Here is a 21,225-nt window from a genome sequence, read left to right as displayed (position 1 = left end):
TTGAAATGGTTTTACTCATCGTTTTGCAAATGTTTTGGAGAAAATTTCAAAGGATAAGTAAAGTTGGCCTGATATTATTTGGAAGGCGTTTCTTTACTTTGATGCCTGTGACGAAGAGATCCGTACGGTAGAATTTACTTGTGCATATCATTTGACATAATGATTAAAGAGAATTACAAAATAATAATAAAATGCAAAGTGCTCTCTTGCGCCCCAAACACACAACAACAGAAGAAAAGGGAAAGGCCTAAATACCCCCCGAAAAACGTAAACTGGAAAAACGCAACGAAGTTTTTTTTCAAGTTTTTAAAAATGCAGTTACCGAAACAAATAAACTCTTTTCGACTTGAAATAAAACAAAACTAAAATATTCATTTCGGAACCCAACTGATGTATTACTTTATGGCGTCAAAGTATGGAGCGCCAGCTTTAAACTTCAAAAATTAGTCAGTCTTGTTTTCTTTCATCTCCGTTACTGCATCTTTTATGGCAAAGCACACAAAAACACAAACCAAAAACGACACAAAAACTCATAAAAATGCTCTGCATTAAAGATGATTGAAGTGGTACAAAATGCAACCTTCTCAAGAAGGCCTATCTGGTCTAGTTCCCTGACCTGGTCGCCATGATAGCTCTTGAAAAATTGAAGCAGTCAAGGGACTAGGTCTAAAACTAGGTCATGCAATGGCGTAACTGAAGGGAAATTTCTGGGGAAGGGCGTCCGGGATGCACATATTTTTCCAGGGCAACTAAAAGCAAAGAACAGTGAATACTGGTGCACACTGTAGGAATTGTACACTTTTCACACGTTCAACGAGTGGGGGCACAACCTTCCCGCTGGGTCGAGGGCACGTGCCCCCCCCTATAATTTATGCCACTGAGGTCATGGCAGCCGTCACACGTTGCACTGTTTAAAGTTATAATTCAGTAATTTTTGCTGATGCCACTTTCAATAAAATAATAAAGAAAGATAATTGGAGAAAGAAGTCTGACAAATAATCTCTTCGCTAATTAAAACTTAATTTGAACGCTTGCCACCACTCCCCCCCCCCAAAAAAAATGGGTAAAGTTTGACTTGGCCTGACTTTGTGCATGAAGCTCTTCCGCTTCTGGTATCTGCGTGAGTTCGGTGCAGTTCCTGCTCAAGGTAAAATTGTAAGTGCATGTTACCAGCTATTACAGATCATGTTAGAGACACGGGAAAGGGCTATATTAAAAGCCGAGAAGAAAATGCAAAGAACCCCATTTCACCAAAACCGTATCCAAAGTAAAAGAACAACTGTGAGAGACAACGTTAAGCACGTCACAAAGTTGGAGTTACAGCTTTTATTGAAACAAACATTCTTTCAATTCATTTTTTGACATTTCTTCATGGAATCGTTCTACGAAGCAATAATACGGGGGTTCACAATAGTGCGCCTCTAAGAGTTCGCAACGCGTTGGCCCATCTCAGTGCGCGAAATCTGTCGACGTAATGTATATGTGCGTTTGGAAAGGGTCGACAGAATCCGTGCACTGTGATTGGTCAACACGTTGCAAACTCCTGGAGGCGCACTATTGTGAAACGCCCGTATTCTTTGATGAAAATCATCTTTCATAATTTATTTCAGTATGTGTATCAATTCCTATTTACACAAAACAAAAATAAGCAAACACAAAAATAATGTCGAAATCCGACACAGCGAACAGTCCTTGGATGTGGCTTCAGAGAAAGTGGATGCTTCCCTAATAAGAGCGTGTCTAAAAACAAATTTTTGAGAGTAGGGGCGATATTTTGTTGGGAGCGATTTTTTAAAAATTCTTGAAACCTCTAATTGCCTGGGGCTAAATATACCCCCCTTTTACACGCTTTTTGGAGGATGGTAAGTGAAAATATCCAACAACAACTAAATTGCCCTCTTTTCATTGTTTTTCCAAAAAAAAAAACTCTGTCCAGGGGGGTCCCTTTTGCCCCTCCGGATATGACAGTGTGACCTCATGGACTTACGTCACAGACAGTACGTGTCACTCTGTGACCAGCCAAAGAATGCGTCAGCTAGGCGGTCTTATTCTACACGACCACTACAACAGGTAACCGCAAAGGTCTGGAAAACAATCGGTGGATCAAATTCTTTGCGTGGCTTTTTGGAAAAAAGAATAAGAAAGCAGTTTTCTTTGGACTATTATATTCTCCCTTCCCAAAGCGTGTACAAAGACCCACAATGTAGCGTCTCTCCTCTAAAAGACTAAGAACGTATTTTTAAGGAACTTTGCGAATTTTTCGTTTAATTAAATAAAAAAAATCAATCGCGAGATTTGGTTCCGAACCCGCCCTTTTGTACATAACCAACTACTTGCACATCAGAAGTCCTCATTTCACATGCAATCTGGGAGTTGAAAGCAACAACAAAGTACACTTTGCCCGTGAACACAGACTTTGCCCCTGTCATATTCGTTCAGATTAAAAACAAACAAACAAACAATTAAAAAACAAGCATTATATTTAACCTCATGGCTTGGCCAAGGTTGGCACCAAGTTGCGTGGCAAAATATGTTCAGTGCAACCACGTTCCATTTACAAACTTCCAACCACTGGGAGCATTAGCTGCTGAAAGGTAACGAAATCACGTTTGGATGAATTCCCTCATTTTCAGAAGTGGTTTGAATTCTCCATGTTTTGGCCACGCAACACCGGTAGCTTCTCGGCTACAAAGACCCTGAAGGCCGTGTCGAAATTATTTGGTTGCGGCCTAAAATTACACGCAAGTCTATAGATTACCGTTGTGAATACGTCACGCACACAATTAGTGTGTAAAAGGCATTAGCGCGAGAACCAGCGCGTGAACCAACATGCGCGCGTATACTCCTTTCGTTTGCACTGCACTTTCTGGTTCACAGTGACGTCACATTTCGGTACTCTATGGTAGTGGCCGCGGTTCCCATAGAGTCGTGTATTATTTTAAGCCAGAACCAAGTGATTTGGACGCTGCCTATGAATTGTCACGTCGGGGTACCAGGCCATGAGTAAGGAAAGACGCGTGCACGCGCATGTATGCTGTTTAGAACTGCGATTACATGCGTTTATAGACGAATCCAGGCGCGTGAACGCAGTGCACTCAGAAAAGAAGCAACCATCAAGGGCCCATTATTCCAGCAAAAAGTGGCTTGAAGCTCCCGCCATTTACGAAGAACCTTTCTGGTGCCCACTTGGTGATCACACAGCCCGGATTCGTCTTCAATGGGGATTGAATACGCGCTACTCAATTTTCAATTGAATGTGCACAAACCGTATAGCTTATGGAAAAGATATATATTCGCTCAGCGAATGTCTAGGATAAGCTTGAAGTTGCATCACGTGATTGCGGTCCATCGGCAAGCATCTACCTTACGCAAAGAAAGCGTCAGTTGAAGCAATATCGGCAAATCACAAACTTGTCCTTTTTGATCAAAGGCTCCAGTTGGCTGGCGGCCAAGATACATCATTATTTTGCATGCACACAAGAATACACATAAGCACCATGGCCGCGGCTGTATACGTCGTGACGCGTGCTATTGCTGTGCCGAAATTAACACGAACGTGGTAATAGCACGGCAATAGAGTGGCAATTGCGCTGACCATGGTCACGCCACTATCATTCAGAACACCTATTACGCAGCATGTCCTGCAGAGCTTGCCCCGCCGAATGCAATTTGCCGATTCGAATAGGCGTTAAACACCGTGCTACAGCAGAGCGGAAATCAATTTATTTAAGTTCGGCACGGCAGTTGCACCGCAAATAGTCCAGGCCTAAAGGCCGGTTCATACTTCAGGCGAATGCGAAAGCGAAGCGAATTTGTAGCGAAATTTTCTCTCGAGGTGGAATGTGTTCGCGAATTCGTAACGCGAAGATTTGATCTGCCCTGCATACCGTTGCGTTTTCCCCTGCAGTAAAACGAGCGTCACAAATTCGCGTTCGTTTCCGCTTTGAACCGGCCTTAATAATACACTGAAAAAAAAAACGCCAAGCATCTTTCTCCCCTCAACACGTATGCAAGCGCAATGAAGGAAACAGGTTCATGGGTTGTTCTTTGTTTGTTCACTGACAAGACAACACGTGATTAATGTTTGTCATGAATGAAGCTTAACGTACACATACGGTGTATCAGCACAGACTTTGAGGGAACCAAGGTGGCGGAAACGTATACAGTTCGCTTACATCGAGAAGAAGCGCCAGTCAGTGTGTTGCAATCGGTCCAACTCATGCCACACAGTGAGTACTTCGGCGAACGATAAAAAAAACAGTCATTCTTCTTGTCGTTCGTACTACGCCTAAGAGGACCAACGGAAATCAACTTTCATGAGTTGGTTTAATGCCTTGTTGTACGGCCGGTAAAAATCCCGCAGCTTCAGCAGAGTCGCGTCGTCGACATCCGGATGGGGGCGCCCTTTTGCCTCTCTCATACAGTTCCTGGGGATGGGCTTATTGAGACAGAAGAACCCTTTCTGGGCTTCGAAGTAGAAGTGGTCGGGCGTGAAGTAATCCCTAATGCCTAAAAACTGTTCTACGCGTTTGACCGCTGGATAGGGGTCGTTGATAAACGCTTCACCGTCTATTGCAAGAATCTGCTTTGGGTGGAAGTACATTAGGTAACCCCGTAAGACAGTGACGTAGACCCCTTTCGCGACTAGAAGATTGGTACGGCTAACCTCCCCGCTGGAGTTTATGACGGACTCTTCGAATGTGTTGCCGATGAAGTAATTTGCGGAGTCGACTTGACACTTGGCGTCCGGCGCAATGGAGGACGTGAGGTTGCACTTTTTAGCCATCGTGACGCGCATGTGCACGTAGTCTGAAATGGCCCGTTGAACGGGATCGCGCATGATGGTGATGAGTTTGACGCGCGGCAGAGCCTTCCGGATCAGGGCAGGGATACCCCGGTACTGGAAATAGGCAGGTGACTTCTCCATGGTAATCTGATCTGGGATTGATTGAATCATTCTGCTCCGATAGTATTCCAATCCCTTCGACCTCTCCTCAGTCGAGGTGAAGAACTGCACCTCCCTTTGGGTGAAAGCGATGTCAGGATGGTAGCTCAGAAAGTTCTTCAAGGTGGTGGTTCCACCCTTCTTCACGCCGAATATGATGGCGTCCGGGAACCTCTTGGAGCAGCCCCTTTTGCGGAGATCCGATTTGCTCCGAATTTTCACGAGTCCCTTGTCGATGGTGGTGTAGCGATAGCAACATTTGTCGCACGTGGCATTTTCCCGAGGGACCAAATCCTCCTCCATCCAGCTCTCTTTCTTCATAGGTTTGTGTCGATCAGGATGATTCTTTTTGGACGAATAAGTGAGTTTATGAACTGCCAACTGGTAACCATCGCTTGGCCATGACAGAGTGTTAGCAATGCTGTTCCCTGTTGGGTACCTCCTCCCTAATATCCAAAACGTAAGTAATAGACAGACCACAGCGAACCAAACCGCTCTCTTTTTCCATCTTCCTCTGAATGACGTTTCAGCGTATTTCATGGTGCGATTTTTCACTAGGTGTACAATATTGTGCGTCCACTGCCTACACTTATTCGAGGTTTATTCCCTTCAGACAGGAGCAGACTGATTGTCAGTCTTTCAGCTGGGTAAAAAGGGGGAAAGAAACAGAGATGTGTCACTGCTTTAAGTTGGGCTGGGTTTATAGCGCCCCCTTTTAACTCAAAGTTGATCTCTATTGACTACATCCCGGCGGTGTCTATGACTGTGTCCGAAACAGGTTTCCAGAGCTATTCGGCCAGGTCCATTGCACGCGCGTCTCTGCGTATTTCCAACGGACTGAAAACCTAGACCTAGCTCTGGACAACAGATTCAGATGCAGCCTATGTTTCTTTCCCAGTAGACTCGGCTTAGTCTCCGTCTCAGTCTTCGCTCAGTTTTTAAACCCCTGACTTTGAAGTTGTTAGCCTAATAATAATTCAGAGAGTGCCGGATATACTGCGAGGATTTCTATTTAATTTGAACGCTGGACCTATAATCAGAAGTTGGTTTAGAGATGAACCTTCGACGGATACAAAGCTAGATTGGAAGCCACGAGTTTACATCAGTGTTGTATTTGAGTCCGTCACAAATCCCTGCAAGTTCATCACAAGTCATCCAGTCTTAAGCCAATTAACAAGCTATTTAAATGAGCTGAGACAAAAGTTTTATTTTGTCATTGTTTACCATGTTACTTGTGACTGGCCTCAAGCTTATGAAGCCGAGCTGCATACACAATTCAGTGCGATCACGCCAGTATCCATGGTTCATTTATACATCACATAGCATAGGGATCATAACTTTACTATTACGATCTCTAAGCTATGCCCCATAACAGTAGTTGCTAGGTAGGAAAGCGCCCTCTCTCGTTCTGGCACGGACTGCGTGGTTACCGCTTAGTGGCGTATCATTAGACTGGTCTTGAGTGAGGGGGACCAAACAGGATTTTTTTCTTCAAATAAGGGCTGTCCCAACTTTCACTAATAGAATTCTCCCCAGGGATAGGTTGCTGTGCCGTTTGCAATTACTAAAAAAAAGGGACATGTGTCCAGGAGGGCACCCACCCAATGCGCAACTTGAATCCCGAATTCCATAAATGCTGTCTTGAAATTACTAAATACGTCCGCAGACAACGTATTTTGCAGAAAATTCTGCCAAACTCCACGTATTCCGTCGAGATTCGTGAACGACCTACGTTCGTCTGGTAGTACGCATTAGCGCATGCGCAAAATGGTTTCCAAGCTCGCCCCACATTCTGTCAGTTATGTTGTCTTGAGCTAGGTCTAGGTCTTCGCTACATTGGAAATGCGGGGAGATGCATAGACAACAGACCCATCCGGATCTTTGGAAGCCCGTTCGGACACGGCCTTAGGCTGCGACTTCTTCACGCCCACGGCTCTTCAATTCAGCGCATGCGTAAGGGGCAGTCGAATACTATGCATTTCGTGCATGTGCGAGTACGCGTGATAGACGACACGAACGTACATGTAGATCGTTTACGAATCGCGACGGAAAGCGTGGAGTTTTGCAAAATTTCCTGCAAAATACGTTGTCCGCGGGCGTATTTAGTAATTTCAACACAGTATTTATGGAATTCGGGATACAAGGCGCTTGTGAACGACATTTTGAGCTGTCTTCGCCAGGTAAAAATGTGAGAAAAAAAGGTTAAAAAAATTCGCACTGTAGGAGGACTTTATACCCTGCAATGTAGACGACGTCCAACATGGGCTAGGTAAAATCCGTACCGGTCGGCCTATCTTTGAAAATGTGTTTTTCAATAAAATCAACCAAAAGGAAGATCGCATCGGGTTGACATTAGATTAAGAGGAAAGGAAAATGACACAAAACCAGTATCTAAGAAAAAAAATCATCCCATGGACCCTTTAACACAGTCGAGTGTGCATGGGCATGAAAACCTATGGGCTTGTTGGGGGCAAGCAGAACTGCAAAGGATTAAAGGGCCATGCGTTGAATTCCTCATAACTTGCAGTCTCACCCCTTCCCCTTTTGAACCAAAACTGATATTCAGCATCATGGTTTAAACATTGGTCTGCAACTCGGTTAAGCACTTAAAGAAAACTCGGAGGTATTTTCTGAACAGTTTTCCCGGAAGGGTGAAGTTCGAAGTGGTGTAGTAAAAAAAAAATTCACCATCGGTGACGGCCGTCACGGTGGCGTTCACTTCTTTCGTATATCCTGTCTTTGCCGCTGTTTTTATTGTTTGTCAGGTTTCGTTGTTATTGTTGTTTTCTGTTACTGTTATTGCTGCTGCTGTTGTTGGCGAATTATTTTGAAATCACCAACGTTGAAAAAATTCCTTTCTTCTGTGCACAGCAAATAAAAAACTTGGTAGCCTATTTCACGGGAAGAAATTTTCGTCAAAATGTTCAAGACACATGCGCAAGATATTTACCTCCATACAAACTCCAAAAAGGCTCGATGAGATAAAGAAGCAAATGGTGATACTGTAAAAACATTACAGAATTCCAATATCACCGGCCCTCAAACATATTACACTCAGCATTTGTCACACAACACTTCTGCACTTCAGTCTCCATGCGCAGACAAATCCTATCCCACCTCAAGCTAAGCTTCTTCCCCTTTGACCTTTGGCCCACTTTTTCAAGTTGTCGCCTCCAAAACACATTAAAGGGCACAAACGTTCCTTTCAATGCATTCCTTGAAGATTATTTTTTTTACTTCGATTAAATCTTATTTTTCATGAATTCTTAGGTTTGTCATTTTACAAGAACATTTTGGAACCTTTCGGGGCCTTATCCACATTTGAAATGGATATTTATCAGTCATAACCAGATCCGTGATGTCAAATCAGAAGGCGGACCACTAACGTGACTCGTATTTTTGTATCTGATTTTACCGAAATGTTGGTTGTTTGGCTTCCTGAAATTTTCTTTACTTCAGCGAATCTCTTATTACAGTATATATACTGAATATGGCAGATGGCCAACCTGCAATTTTCATGACAAATATTTTCACTGAGCGAAATTTGGATTCACAATTTAATCTGAAAGCCCCGGAAATGAAGTGTCTTTGTCAGTGATATTCAGCATCAATGCCCACAGGAAGAGCATGAAAAATTTCAAATTTTTCAAAAAAGGCACTTTCCAATAAGCTTTAATCCGTAACAAGGGACGGGACATTGTTCTTTACATTTACGAGAAAAAGACTATTGCGCAAGCTAGTCAATCTCGTGTCACAGGCCCTTATGGAGAAGTTTACATGTATAAAAGCAGTATAGCTTATACAAATCGTAATGTCTGAGGCCAAGTTATTTCCTTACACCTAATACCTACAAGACCTGTCTTCGGATAGCGGAGTCGGACCAGACAGATCCCTCCATGACCATATGCATGGAGGTGCTCCGTGGCCATTCTTTGACCCCACCGGGGGATCACACGCACACATGGTGTCGCCATCAGTTCTCGGAACAAGTTAAGTTCATCGATCATGGGTCTTAAGCATGTGGTACATGTAGGTAATCCGTGTCATAAATCCTGGGTTCAAAGTGTGATACGGGCAGGATATTTTAATGGATATTCGGAGCAGTACGTTAAATTCAATTTACAAGCGAAGCTTAAATATTATTTCCCAAATTTCACCGCATGCACTTTTTATACCCCCGAGTCACACATGTGGACTTGCAATCAATAGTACACAGTTTCCGGGGTTTGGCGAGACTGCGGGTCAGCCTATGTACCAGTAGATTTTAATGCGTGACAAACGGGCAGATTTTTTTACGACCTGATTCAGCCAAACAGTTTAACCAAACCGAAGCTTTGAACAGCATTTTCCGTTTGAGTTCACCACAAGATTACATTACGTGTACATACATGGATCACACATGCTTGTTAAGCATGGCTGGTGTAGAAATTCCTTGTTCTCCTGATGTTTAAAAAACTGTTCCCTATCCTCCCACTAACTCCTTCGATTTTGAGACTGATTCCCTTACCAGTTCCTCTTCATTTTGCCACAATGACCCTGACCCCAAAGAGGGGAAAACACAGTGTGCGAGTGGTCCACACAACGTCGTCTGACTTTACATTATGTGAAATTCTCTTGTTCGAAGGTCCATGGTCCAACATGCTCAGGTTTACATCCAGTGTTGTAGTAGGGACTATTACAAGGCCAGACACAAGACCATGCACAAGACCATCACGAGACCAGACACGAGACTATGTACAAGACCATGCACAAGACAATGAATGCTTCTGTTGCAGCCCATTTTGAGTGGTTGTGAATTCAATTCAGACTGGAGGTCTTGTGTTGGTCTTGTGCTGGTCATCTGTGGTCTTGTGAAGGTCTATAAGTGGTCTCAACTACAAAACTGTTTACCTGACATAAGACGTCCACCCACAATATTTCCATATTTTGAATTTAAAGTTGTCTTTGGATTAACCAGTATAACACAGACCGGTTAAACAGGAGTACAAAGAAAAAGATTCACATCACTGAAGGATAACAATTTGAAGATTTCTTTTGGATTACTTTGAAGAGGTCCATCATGGTTTAAGTCGATATCTGCGTATAAATGCATAAAAGAAACAGCACAGATCGAGTCGCAATTAAAAACCGAATGGCTATCGATCACGGGGAAGTGTATGTTGTGAACCTTACACAAGATCTACAAGACAAATATTTCAAAAATGACTTGTAAATTGGGTTTAGGAAAACCTACATGTCAACCCCACTTGTACAGTTTTTTGTTCGACTCGAGGAAACACGGTTATTGTGCAAATGCACAAATGTTTCCTTCATTCCTCTAAATTTTTCATTTGATATTTTAATGATAAAAACCCCAGAGCATATCACTCCCTTGACAGGGGGACGAGGAATAGTAACCTGGAATAAAAGCACCATTTTCGGTTTTCACAGACATTAGAAAAATTAGTTAGTAATTTCAGGAAAACGAGTGTGCTCTTCAGTGTGTAATTATTTTCGACGGTATAATTTTCAAAGTTTTTCACCTCCACGGCATACATTGTGCTGCTTATTGGCTCCAGGCATGGTTAGCGTGTAATGAGTTTTCATCTTAATTTCTTTTTTCGTAATTTATGTTTATTGTTTATGGTACACGTCTATAAAGTTATTTTTTTAGATTATTTTGTTCCTAACTTTGGCCTTAATTCTCGTTGCCATTTTGTGTGATAACGTCATACGACAGCTTGCCAGACCGGCTTGCTCTTTCATGAGTTTTTTCAAGTCGCTGGTTTGAAAATAGGGCAGAAAATATTGCACTCTCCGTGTCAAAAAAACACTAGCAAAGGCCAGCCTATTTTGACCTTCCGTTGATAAAACGAAGTCCAAAATCTGACTTTATAGTCGCTATATATAATCATCGCAACTTATTTTCTATTTAACTAACACTGTAGATCTCCGTGGCACTCTAAAGTCCATTTGGGCTTCGGCTGTTGGAGATATTGAAACTACATGTATTTCGTTTGAACTATCTATAGCAAATCTAGAACTTTGAAAAGAAGCTGTCGCACTTACATACTAGATACTACACGGAGAGGACCTCAGTTCCCAATATGAAATCGATTTTGGAATCCATAATGAAACTACCTCCCATTTTTACCTAAATAGATGCAACATGTTCTACGGGAGTCGACCGTCATCTTCACGTCTGTGCTCCTTCCTATAGCCTTGAACTAGCTAACCTCTTTCCCTGGAATCGACCTCTTTACACGGAAGTATTTAAAATACTCACCCTGATAAGGTTAAGGATCAAAACATGTTAAATATGAACTGTTAACCAAGTATTATAATCAGATGAAGGTACTAAATAAGGAATACTTTATTTCTGAAAACAAATAGAGGTATCTTTTTTTTACCTGATTTGAAGAACGTACGGCTAGCTGAGGACTGGATGCCCGTGACACGTACGCAGCCGTCCCAGACAGCATACCAATGTAAAGTAGTCTGATACAACCTAATTAACGAGCGGTGGCGCTATGCAACCAGCTGTTGTACAAGGTTAAAGTGAATGTCTGGTGCCGTCAGGCCAAAATCTGCGGAAATCCCATCCTTCAACCCAGGGAAACTGGCACACTGAACAGCCGATTGTAGAACTGAAAATATTTTAAGACTTTTACCTCCAAACATGAAAACTGCAGAAGGAAATACTGAGGTATTTCTATTTCACCATTAAGTTTCATTTGACTGTATTCTTTAAAAAAAATTCTTTACCGAATCCTTAGCCCTAACTATTTTAACTCCTGTGGCATCAAACATATATAGGCCTGAGGGTGGACCTTAAAATAAAACAGGGCTTCTCAAAGCATTGCCCGACAACAAGCCACAAAGATTTTGCATCTGAGACACGGAAGCGTGTCGTGTATTTATCTTTCAATGGTGACAATTTTGACAGTTGTATATCTACTGATATACGCTCAAATGCAAATTGTGGTAACTTGAAAAATGGCATCCCCTCGGGAACGTTTCGGTGGTGCACTGTGTTGGAATCAACTTTTTCTCCACGACTTTTCTTCTAACCGGCAGGTTTGCCACAAACATCAACTCTGAGCCCTAGCTGTTATAGTGTTAGTGTTACGTTATGATGACGTCATCAGGTGTCAAATTACAAATAATTTCAGGACAAATCATAACTTGAACTTTGGCACTGAAAGAGATAGTGTGGCAGAGGCAAAAATGAGTCTGCACTCTCTAATAATATTCAGTTTAGTTTAGTTTAGTTTAGTTTAGTTTAGTTTAGTTTAGTTTAGTTTAGTTTAGTTTAGTTTAGTTTAGTTCAGTTCAGTTCAGTTCAGTTCAGTTCAGTTCAGTTCAGTTCAGTTCAGTTCAGTTCAGTTCAGTTTAGAGTTTCCCTTCGCCCTTCCTTTTCCTATAGTAGTGTGTCCCCTGTTTGTTGAAGCCTTAGCTCCCCCCATATTTAGCCGCTTGGACTTATCACACTCAGCATACAGCAGAGACAAGTCAACTTCAATGTCATGTATTGTTCCTCCTATAAACTGGAGTCCCATCATGCTATAATGATTAAAGTCTTTGTAATCTCATCAGGTCATTTATACTCTACTGGTACAACGTTTCACTTTTTGTTTTTTACTGCACGGTCTTAGGTGTTCAAGGTTCTGCAATTTTAAGTCTAAGGTTTCGATCAATTTTATTGGGTTTTCGGTTTTTTTTTTGTTTTTTTTTCAGGTTCAGTTGAAGTGGTTAATTTTCACCTGGTTGTTTCCTTGATGAGGGTAAGTGGGACATTTACACGTTTAAACGAGACTATTTCCAAATCCGTTTACAGATGTTCTGAAACGTTTAAACAGAACTGTCCCTTTTAGAGGATTGATGTTTTGATTGATGCAGTCTGGTGTTACTTTTTTTTTATTGCAAACGATGCCTGTGAAATGTACTCAATGTTCGGAACACTTTTCCCTTTCGACATCCATGCACTTTTTGAGAAAAGAGTGGATTCTAAAACAATAAACATTGCTTGTTTTAAATGCCCCAACATCAGCTTACATTTTTACATTGGTTGAACCATGTGCATTATTGAACTACATAATTATGCGTATATGAAAACACCGAGGTAGGCTGCGGGGGCTTCTGTGAAGTGTTGGCTAAACGTTTAAACGGTACGGGAAAATTTTCTACACGTTTTTCAAATGAAACGTAAATCCCCACCTTTATTCCGTGAATAAATTCTTTTTGCCTGTTTTTGGTTTGGAAACCTAAAGGTTTGTGTCTGAGTCCCTATCAATTCAGTTCCCTGCTACTTTCTTTCAAAGATCCTTGGTTTGGTTGTTTGTTTGTTTTTTTCTTTTTCTTTTTTTTTTTAGCATTGTTAGCTCCCGGCTCCATTATAGCGTGCCATTTGCTGATTGCAACAGCAAGTCACGTGCCTTCGACTTCTAGGGTTACGGAAGGACAAGTGATGTGGGACTATAACTGAGAAACGAAAGGTTTTTACACTCAACAAATTTACAATACGGTTAATTAGGGGCACTATGCTGAGCACTGAGGCATTGCTAATGTCATAACATGAAAGGGCGCCCTCTTGTAGAACGTCAAGGACCGTTATTGTTTTGAGATCAGGTTCAGTGCTAGCTGCAATCAATTTTTTGATTACAAACCTGTAAAATGCACCTCTGTGCCTCGGTAAACCTAATTTTTAAACTTTGGTTTCACTATTTCAAAGGGTATTTAAATGCCTTTTCGGTTTTTATGCTAATGAGGATTTCCGTATTCATGAGCAATACTGTGATGTCATCTCAGGAAGAAGCCTCAATGTTACAATGGTCTTTTCACAAAAAAAGTCCTGCGTTTTTTGTAGACTTTCCTGGACTAAGTTTTCTCTTCTTTGCCAATTCATCGTTGTTTAAGTGGAAAGCAAAAAGAAACTATCAATTGCTCTCTAAGAACTGTTTTTAGTGAGTAAATTCTGGATTCACAAGTTAAGCAGAAACACCTATGCACTGAGCCATGTCTTCCCTAGATGACTTCACTGCATTAGAATCTTCAGTTGTCCAGGAAAACATGGACAATTTTTATTGTTGAAAAAATATGCACTTTTTAATGCATTTAACATTAATGTATTAATAGGAGTGTGGAAGAGTTTTCGTGCATGAATTGAAGAAAAGTACAAAGATGCAGAAAAATTGTGTCGAAGAAAAAATCATTGCGGCTGCACTTTAATGATGCCATGCATGAACGTTTATTAAAATCATCAACCAGAAATTGATATTGCTGGATCATATCGTTCTGCTATTAAAACAAACTCTCCAATCTAGTTCAGGTTTGTACCCGAATAGAGGGAGTTGAACGCAAGGTGCAAATCTCCCATGTCGCAACCAAACCCAAATAAAATCATTAGTTCCCTCAAATCGTGGAGACACATTAAGCGGTATCCGCAAATTTTCCCAAGTTGAACAAACAACCAGAATAGATAGTGCCTTTATGTTATGACAGTACACCTTGAGCTAGAAATAAAGAATTTACAATTCGTCTGATATGAATTTTGGAACCAGTTGCCGCTAATTCATTGTTCTCCAAAATGCAATTATTCAGCATGCGTTCTCTCATTAAAAAATAACAACTTGAGGGCGCTGTTGCGGTGATGTCATTGCAGGAGGAAACTGATCTTTTCTGGTTTTCTTTGCTTAGATAATTTGCTCTTTGAATATTACATTTTATTCATTAACTTATTAACTAAGTGACTTACTTAACTCCAACAGCAAAGACGCAAAGTAACAACATTAACATCACACAAATATGCAAATTCCGACACGTCAGAATGCGAAGTAGCTGTAATACCGACACGTATCACACTTTTGGTCATAAATATGTAAATAACATAATTTAGTATAAAGACAAGGCGGTATCTTACTTGAAAAAGCCGTGAAAATGGAACGACAGAATTTAAAAATAACGTTTAAAAGGACAAAGGAGAAAAAAATGCATTAAAATTACATTGCATAGGTTCTTCAATTCAAGAGGATTAAGAAGTTTCATTTAAAAAGTATGTTCTGTTAAATCCGTGTCATGATCTTTGATAAGTAGGCCTACAAATCTCAGTGCAATGTATGTCCATTATCACAAGAGATACTTATTACTTTTTTCCAACACTCGGCGTTGTCGAGCTGCCGTAGTTAGCTGAAGCCAAGGAGTGCCATCGCAACATGAAGATGGATCTACTCGCACCGGCGCCAAACACTGAAGCATATTAATTCCAACACTGTAAGCCAACATTCGGGGTTCAATCTCAGAGACCAAGCCAGAGGAGGAGACAAAGCCGAGTGTTGGAAAAACGGCTAGATTCCAACGAGTCAATCTTTTGGCAATAACTTTACCCAAATTGAATGTAACTTATTTGCCCCATTTTAAAATTTGAAGATATTTTAATTTGGTATAAATAGTAGTGCTTAATTTTAATGCTTCAACAGCTAGCTGCCCGAGGTATATTTTTTTAGCTTCTTGCCAATTACTGTTTTATTTCGTAAAGGTGGCGAGCCAAAGATTGCCAACCACTGATTGACAGAAACAACACTGTTGTGACGTAACAAAAAATTATTCAAATTAAAGAGTTGATCTGCACACTCACTTGACAAAAAAGAGTCAGGCTCGTGGGAAATTTTTCAACAAGGCTTGCGCATGCACCCAGACGTACAGGGCAAGACCGAACCTCGTCATGTTGGCTCCCATCATGTTGGGTGTACATGTATTGAGGAACGCTCATGCAGTCCGTTAGCCAATTTGAGGTGCAGGAGGGCACGTTTTGGTTGAGATAAAATCTTTCGTGTTCACTCCTAGTTTACCCGTATTAAATAGCGCCTGCCTATTGTGTCCACAATGTTTCAAAAAGGCTACTGAAGTCGAGAATGGCATAGACCGTACAGAAACTGGTAGCGTGTGCTACACGTGTCCCATGCCAAATGCGCAGAAACCTATGCACATACCCGGTGTCTTCCACGGCCGTCATTTCTTTATGTAAAAACTAGCAACGGATAGACAAATTCAGTGACCAGAATAAAAAAACATCGATGCGGTTGAACTGGATGCGTTTCACATGCCTCTGCTGAGTAATTTTGCTTGCTGCACGCGCACCTGAAGTTTAAGAACACGTGCCTGAGTGAGATGTCACTGCAGTACTGGCGTTTCTTTGGTTTCGTCTACGGCAGTAGGTAAACTACTATGTACATGTATTAATCCACCCTGAGTTAAAAGTGCGCTCTCACCGGCAAAGAGGACATGGATGAGTGGGAAGTTTTTCAACCGGACTCTCCATCACATTCAAACAGCCAGAAATTGGTCTCGTCTGTCCAGCGTATATCGAACACCTAAAGGTACATTTCCATATGCGCGTCAACACTTGCACCGAGCGTCGTGTATCCGTCAAAATCGTTCCCGGGGCGATTTTGAAGGCCGAACGTGAAAGCAAAACGCATGAACGCATCGTGTGCGCAACGAACCAAAAAGCGTACATATGAAAAGGTGCCTTAACGCGCCCTAACTTCTGCAAACACTCAGTGGTCGAGTTCGCGCGGCCTGTTCTACCCAGGATTCGTGTTCTCGCGCTCAAACGGCGGGAACACAACACAAGAACACTGATCTCGGAAGAGGTTCACACACCACCTCTGCGTCAGGGTTTTACAGAAACACACGGAAAAACTCATGAGATTTGATTTTGAAAAGCTGCAAAACTATCGAGGTGGCTTACAAAGCTGGAGAAAATAGAATGTTTTGCAAAATCAACGTTTTTGATGACAGCATTTTTTTTAATGGAAAAGAAGTTGCAAACATTAACTCTTGAAGAATGCACAAGGATGCCGCCATGTTGAATGTTGCTTGCTACAAACTAGTAGCGATAACCGGTTGTACTTTCCCAGCGTTCGAGCGGCCGTCCCATGAACAACAAATCGAGCTCTTCGGAACATACGAGAACAAGCCACCCGAACTCAGCTAGTGATTACATCAAAGGAACGCCATTACTGACATGCCCTCTGGTTTTCCCGCTCGGAGAGGACAGGGAAGACATCAGGGCGTCAAGAATGGTCCACGTGTAACATTTATCAAGACCAGTGGAAATCAGTTTCCATGAGCTGGTTCAGTGCCTTGTTGTACGGCCGGTAGTAGTCGCGCAGCTTCCTCAGCGTCTGGTCGTTTACATCCGGATGAGGGCGCCCTTTTGCCTTCTTCATGCAGTTGTTGGGGATGGGCTTGTTCAGACAGAAGAACCCCTTCTGCACGTCGAAGTAGAAGTGGTCACGCGCAAAGTAATCCCTGATACCTAGAAACTCCTCCACTTTCTTGACGGCCGGGTAGGGATTATTGATGAACGCCTCCCCGTCTATTGCAAGGATCTGTTCGGATTTGAAGTACTTTAGGTATCGTTTTATGTCAATGACGTAAAGTCCTTTTGCTACAAGCTGATTCGAATAGTTGACCTCGCCGTCTGAATCGATGACGGACTCTTCGAAAGTATCGGCTATGAAGTAACCCGAATTCTCGATCGAGCACTTTGACGAAGCTTTCCCCTTTTTGCATTTTTTGGCAATCGTGACTTGCATGTGCACGTAGTCGGATACCGCTCGCTCCACGGGGTCCCGCATGATGATGATGAGTTTGACATCGGGCAGGACTTTTGCAATCATTGCGGGGACCTTCGGGTAATGAGAATAAGCCGGCGTTTTCTCCATGGAGATCTGATCCGGGGTGGAGTAGATCATCTCGCGTCGGTAGAATTCCAATCCCTTCTCCCTGTCCTCAGACGAGGTGAAGAACTTTAACTCTTCCTGAGTGAAGGCGATGTCGGGATGGTAGCTGAGGAAGTTCTTCAAGGTGGTGGTCCCGCCCTTTTTCACGCCGAAGATCATGGCGTCTGGAAATCTCTTCTTGCAGCCTCTTTCTTTGAGTTCAGGTTGACTCAGGATTTTCATAATACCGTTTTCGACGGTTGTGTAGCGATAGCAACATCTGTCGCACGTGACATTATTTGGAAAAAATGACTTGTCCCCCGAAATGGAACCGGTTTGGTCAGGATAAACTTTGTGAGTAGATTGGAATGGCTTATCTACCTCTGACTGGTACCCGGCGTCTGGCTTTGACCAAATTTCAACATGACTCTCCTCATGTGGGTATGTTCCTCCCAATATTCCAAGAGTGAATGTTAGCAACAGGAATGCCAGTGCAAACGATGCGACCATCCTCCTCCAACTTCTGCCGCTTGCAAATGTGTCAGCGTCGCTCATGGTGGAAGATCGTCAAAGGTGCCACGACCACTTTCTTTTGGAATGGATGAGGTTGAATCCGAGGTTCTTCCAATTCCACATTGGACAACGCAGTTTATCTATAAATACAAAAATGTAACCTCATTAGTAAAAACTTTTAGTTCGCAACTTGGCCCACTCTGAATTGGGTTCTTGCCGCATATTGTAACATTTTGAAAAGCCGATGAAGCAGCCGATACACAGGAACAGATAGAATCATTTCAGCTGAGTTTGACTAATTTGGAGACGCGCTTTACTACGTGAACTAAAAGGTACAGTACACTAAAGTGGTACCTCAGAACACCGTGAGCGGTACACATACATGTACAGTCTACATATATTTCACAATCGCGTCAGTTGAACAAAAAGGAAAGGCTTTTCTGCACTGTATGTGGAAAATTGAGCAAATAAATGTAAAACCGTGTTGTCAATACATATAGGCTATATAACACAATATTTTCCTGTAAAATCGAGTCAAATTGGGAAATAAGAATTACATTTGCGTACATCCAAAGTGATGATGTCATGCAGAGGGAGCACAACCTGTACGAAATTATTTCAAGGATGGTCAATTTAGTAAGCAACCAATGAGGTCATGACCCTGGGGCCACTAACGCAGGAACTGTGGCTTGTCCTCATTGGGGAAATGGAAAGACGTGTGTCCAAGGAATAAAAAACCTTGAGAACAGGTGGGCTGTTTAATGGAAACACCTGTTACATAGGGTATGTCAAATGGTCAAATTTCTCCGTCACAGACAAGTTTATCCCTTCACGCTTCAAATACAACCATTGGCTAGGGACAGGTTTTGTGCCTGAAAATGTACATCAGTAACTATTACATGCACTTTTATAAGGGTCTTATTTCTGTTTAAATAACAGTATTTGATTATTTGGTGTATTAACACCCGAGTGAGAATTTTAGGGTAACACTGTGTGAAACATACGTATTGATTTGCTTTTCTACTGACCACCATCCATGACGTTTAGAAGGAGATTTATTTCCAGATAAAGCTTGATTCAAGCTCAGTCAACACTTTAATGTATGTGAGGGTAATCTACCGCCCTCGGTCAAAGACCACGTGTAATGCGCCTACCAAGTGCCGGGGACCGCATCCACTACTGACGAGGGAGCCAAAAGTTTATAAAAGGGGCAATGCTGATAGTCAGTCTTGTTGAATGGAACAACATTACAATTTACAAACTATACATTCGATTTCCCAGTGCTGTATTAACACTCAGTTTAATGATCGCTGCCCAGTTACGGCGAAGCAGTGGGATTTTTATGGATATTAGAATCGTAGAAAGCATCCAAAGGAAAGAGTTCCATATACGGACATTACTTGAAACCCTATTCAAAAACATATGAGACTGGTCTAAAAATTATGTTTTCTAAGTAAACGGTTCAATATATTCCCTGCAAAATTTGACTTTTCAGGACATATTATCCTAGCGTGGATCAAGGTGCGGGGGGTGTCAAAAAGCACCCTAAAAGGGTTGTACATGTATATGTGCATGTAATTCGTTGCCTATATGTGCCCGCATGTTCCCAACTAGTTCCCAACAACTATAAAAACATGACCCCAAGGAAAATTCCTGGATTCGCCCCTGTTGTCTCTTTCTGATGCCTGAAACGTTACCGCAGTGATTTGGGGAATTCTTCCCAAGACTGAATTACTACCACGACTTTGGAAGGAAATCGACAGAAATTTCAGAGCATCGATACCAGACTGTCCATCCATGAAGTACTGCATGCACGAAGAAGAGTCGGACTGACTGTTTCTTGCACCAGCTCCATGCTTCTACTCACGTTAAATGCTAACGTTAGTTCTCAAGTTTTGGGACTCTTAACCGTGTCTAAACACACGAAATGCAATGACACGAATGGTAAGTCCTTTTCCAAACGGCACAGAGCTGCACACTGCTGACGTTACCTTTCAATAGATCACAGCTTCATGAATAGATCTTACCTCTCTCCTGGGCAACTTACGAGGGTATACCCCAGTCGCACTTTAGTAACAGGACGGACCGTGCTCCAGCCATTGCCATGTTGGAATAAAAATGCTGTCGAGTTATTTCTGGAAGGTAATTTCCTATTGTCAGCAAGCAGTCGCTAACCTTACAAGTATGCAAAGTGATTCCGCGGTGCATAGCAAATCACAACTCTTTTGTCCGCCGAAGAGGGACCCTTTGACGGTTCACGCATGGGTGCACTCGGCCAGATCAGACTGTGTGCTGCCGAAACGAGGATACAGCACACGCACTACACGGGTGTCGTGAACAGGATTGATACTAGTTTATAAACCATGGAGGAATAAAACACACACTGCCATGGAGGAAGTTATAAAATGTCCCACTCCGTGATACCACATGCAGTAAAGGACGAGTCCAGAATGTTTAACTGTGCTGTGTGCACTACGCTTTTGGTTATCAGGAAGATATTCGCTTTACGACAGCATTGTGTGCAGTTGACTCGGAAGTTACCGCAAACGTTAGAAGCAGTAGAGGCCAGATACACATTAACTCGCCTTTAATAACAAGACTTCGTTCGAGCCGCGCCGGTGCACCATTTTTATCTATCCCGGCCGAGGGGTTTTTGTATTGTTTGTGGATTTGGGGTTTGTTTGTTTGTTTGTTTGCTTGCTTGCTTGCTTGGGTATTGGGTTGTGTGTTGGTTGTTGTTTGTGTATTCGTTTGAAAACAGAACATCGGGAACATTTCTTACAGACAAATCGAAACAATCTCAAGTAAGTCAAAACGGGGGATTACTTAGGGGATAAACCATGGTCGTACATGTACTAGTCTATGGTCAAACCTCAACGTTACATTTCCAAGGTCACCACAATGGGAATACTCGAACAAATAAAAGCCAAAGTTTGGCACTGTATAGTTTGGGGGGACTTTTTTCCTATATTTGGTTTTGTTGCTTCATCAACATTTTTGTCTCGCGACTGGGCAACTGCAAGGAAGAGCGCCACGCCACTTTTCTGCCACGACCGTTAAATA

General features: G+C 42.2%; 2 protein-coding genes across 2 annotated transcripts; both read right to left on the bottom strand.

The window, feature by feature from the left end:
- Positions 1–1,294: 1,294 nt before the first annotated feature.
- Positions 1,295–11,424, bottom strand: LOC110975371 (heparan sulfate glucosamine 3-O-sulfotransferase 1-like). Its single transcript, XM_022227821.2, has 2 exons — positions 11,335–11,424; positions 1,295–5,588 (listed from the first exon to the last, which is right to left on the bottom strand). Exon 2 carries the CDS (start codon positions 5,483–5,485, stop codon positions 4,289–4,291), a length of 1,197 nt encoding a protein of 398 aa, XP_022083513.2. The 5' UTR covers positions 5,486–5,588; positions 11,335–11,424; the 3' UTR covers positions 1,295–4,288.
- Positions 11,425–14,135: 2,711 nt separating this feature from the next.
- Positions 14,136–20,741, bottom strand: LOC110975378 (heparan sulfate glucosamine 3-O-sulfotransferase 1-like). The gene is made up of 2 exons (XM_022227827.2): positions 20,190–20,741; positions 14,136–18,302 (listed from the first exon to the last, which is right to left on the bottom strand). Exon 2 carries the CDS (start codon positions 18,202–18,204, stop codon positions 17,026–17,028), a length of 1,179 nt encoding a protein of 392 aa, XP_022083519.2. The 5' UTR covers positions 18,205–18,302; positions 20,190–20,741; the 3' UTR covers positions 14,136–17,025.
- Between the last annotated feature and the right edge of the window lie 484 nt (positions 20,742–21,225).

The sequence above is a fragment of the Acanthaster planci genome, linkage group LG02, assembly GCF_054643075.1.
Source record: "Acanthaster planci isolate LZ-2023a linkage group LG02, COTS_SCS, whole genome shotgun sequence".
Taxonomy (NCBI): domain Eukaryota; kingdom Metazoa; phylum Echinodermata; class Asteroidea; order Valvatida; family Acanthasteridae; genus Acanthaster; species Acanthaster planci.
The sequence above is the reverse complement of the archived record's forward strand: the minus strand, read 5'-3'. Positions and strand labels throughout refer to the sequence as shown.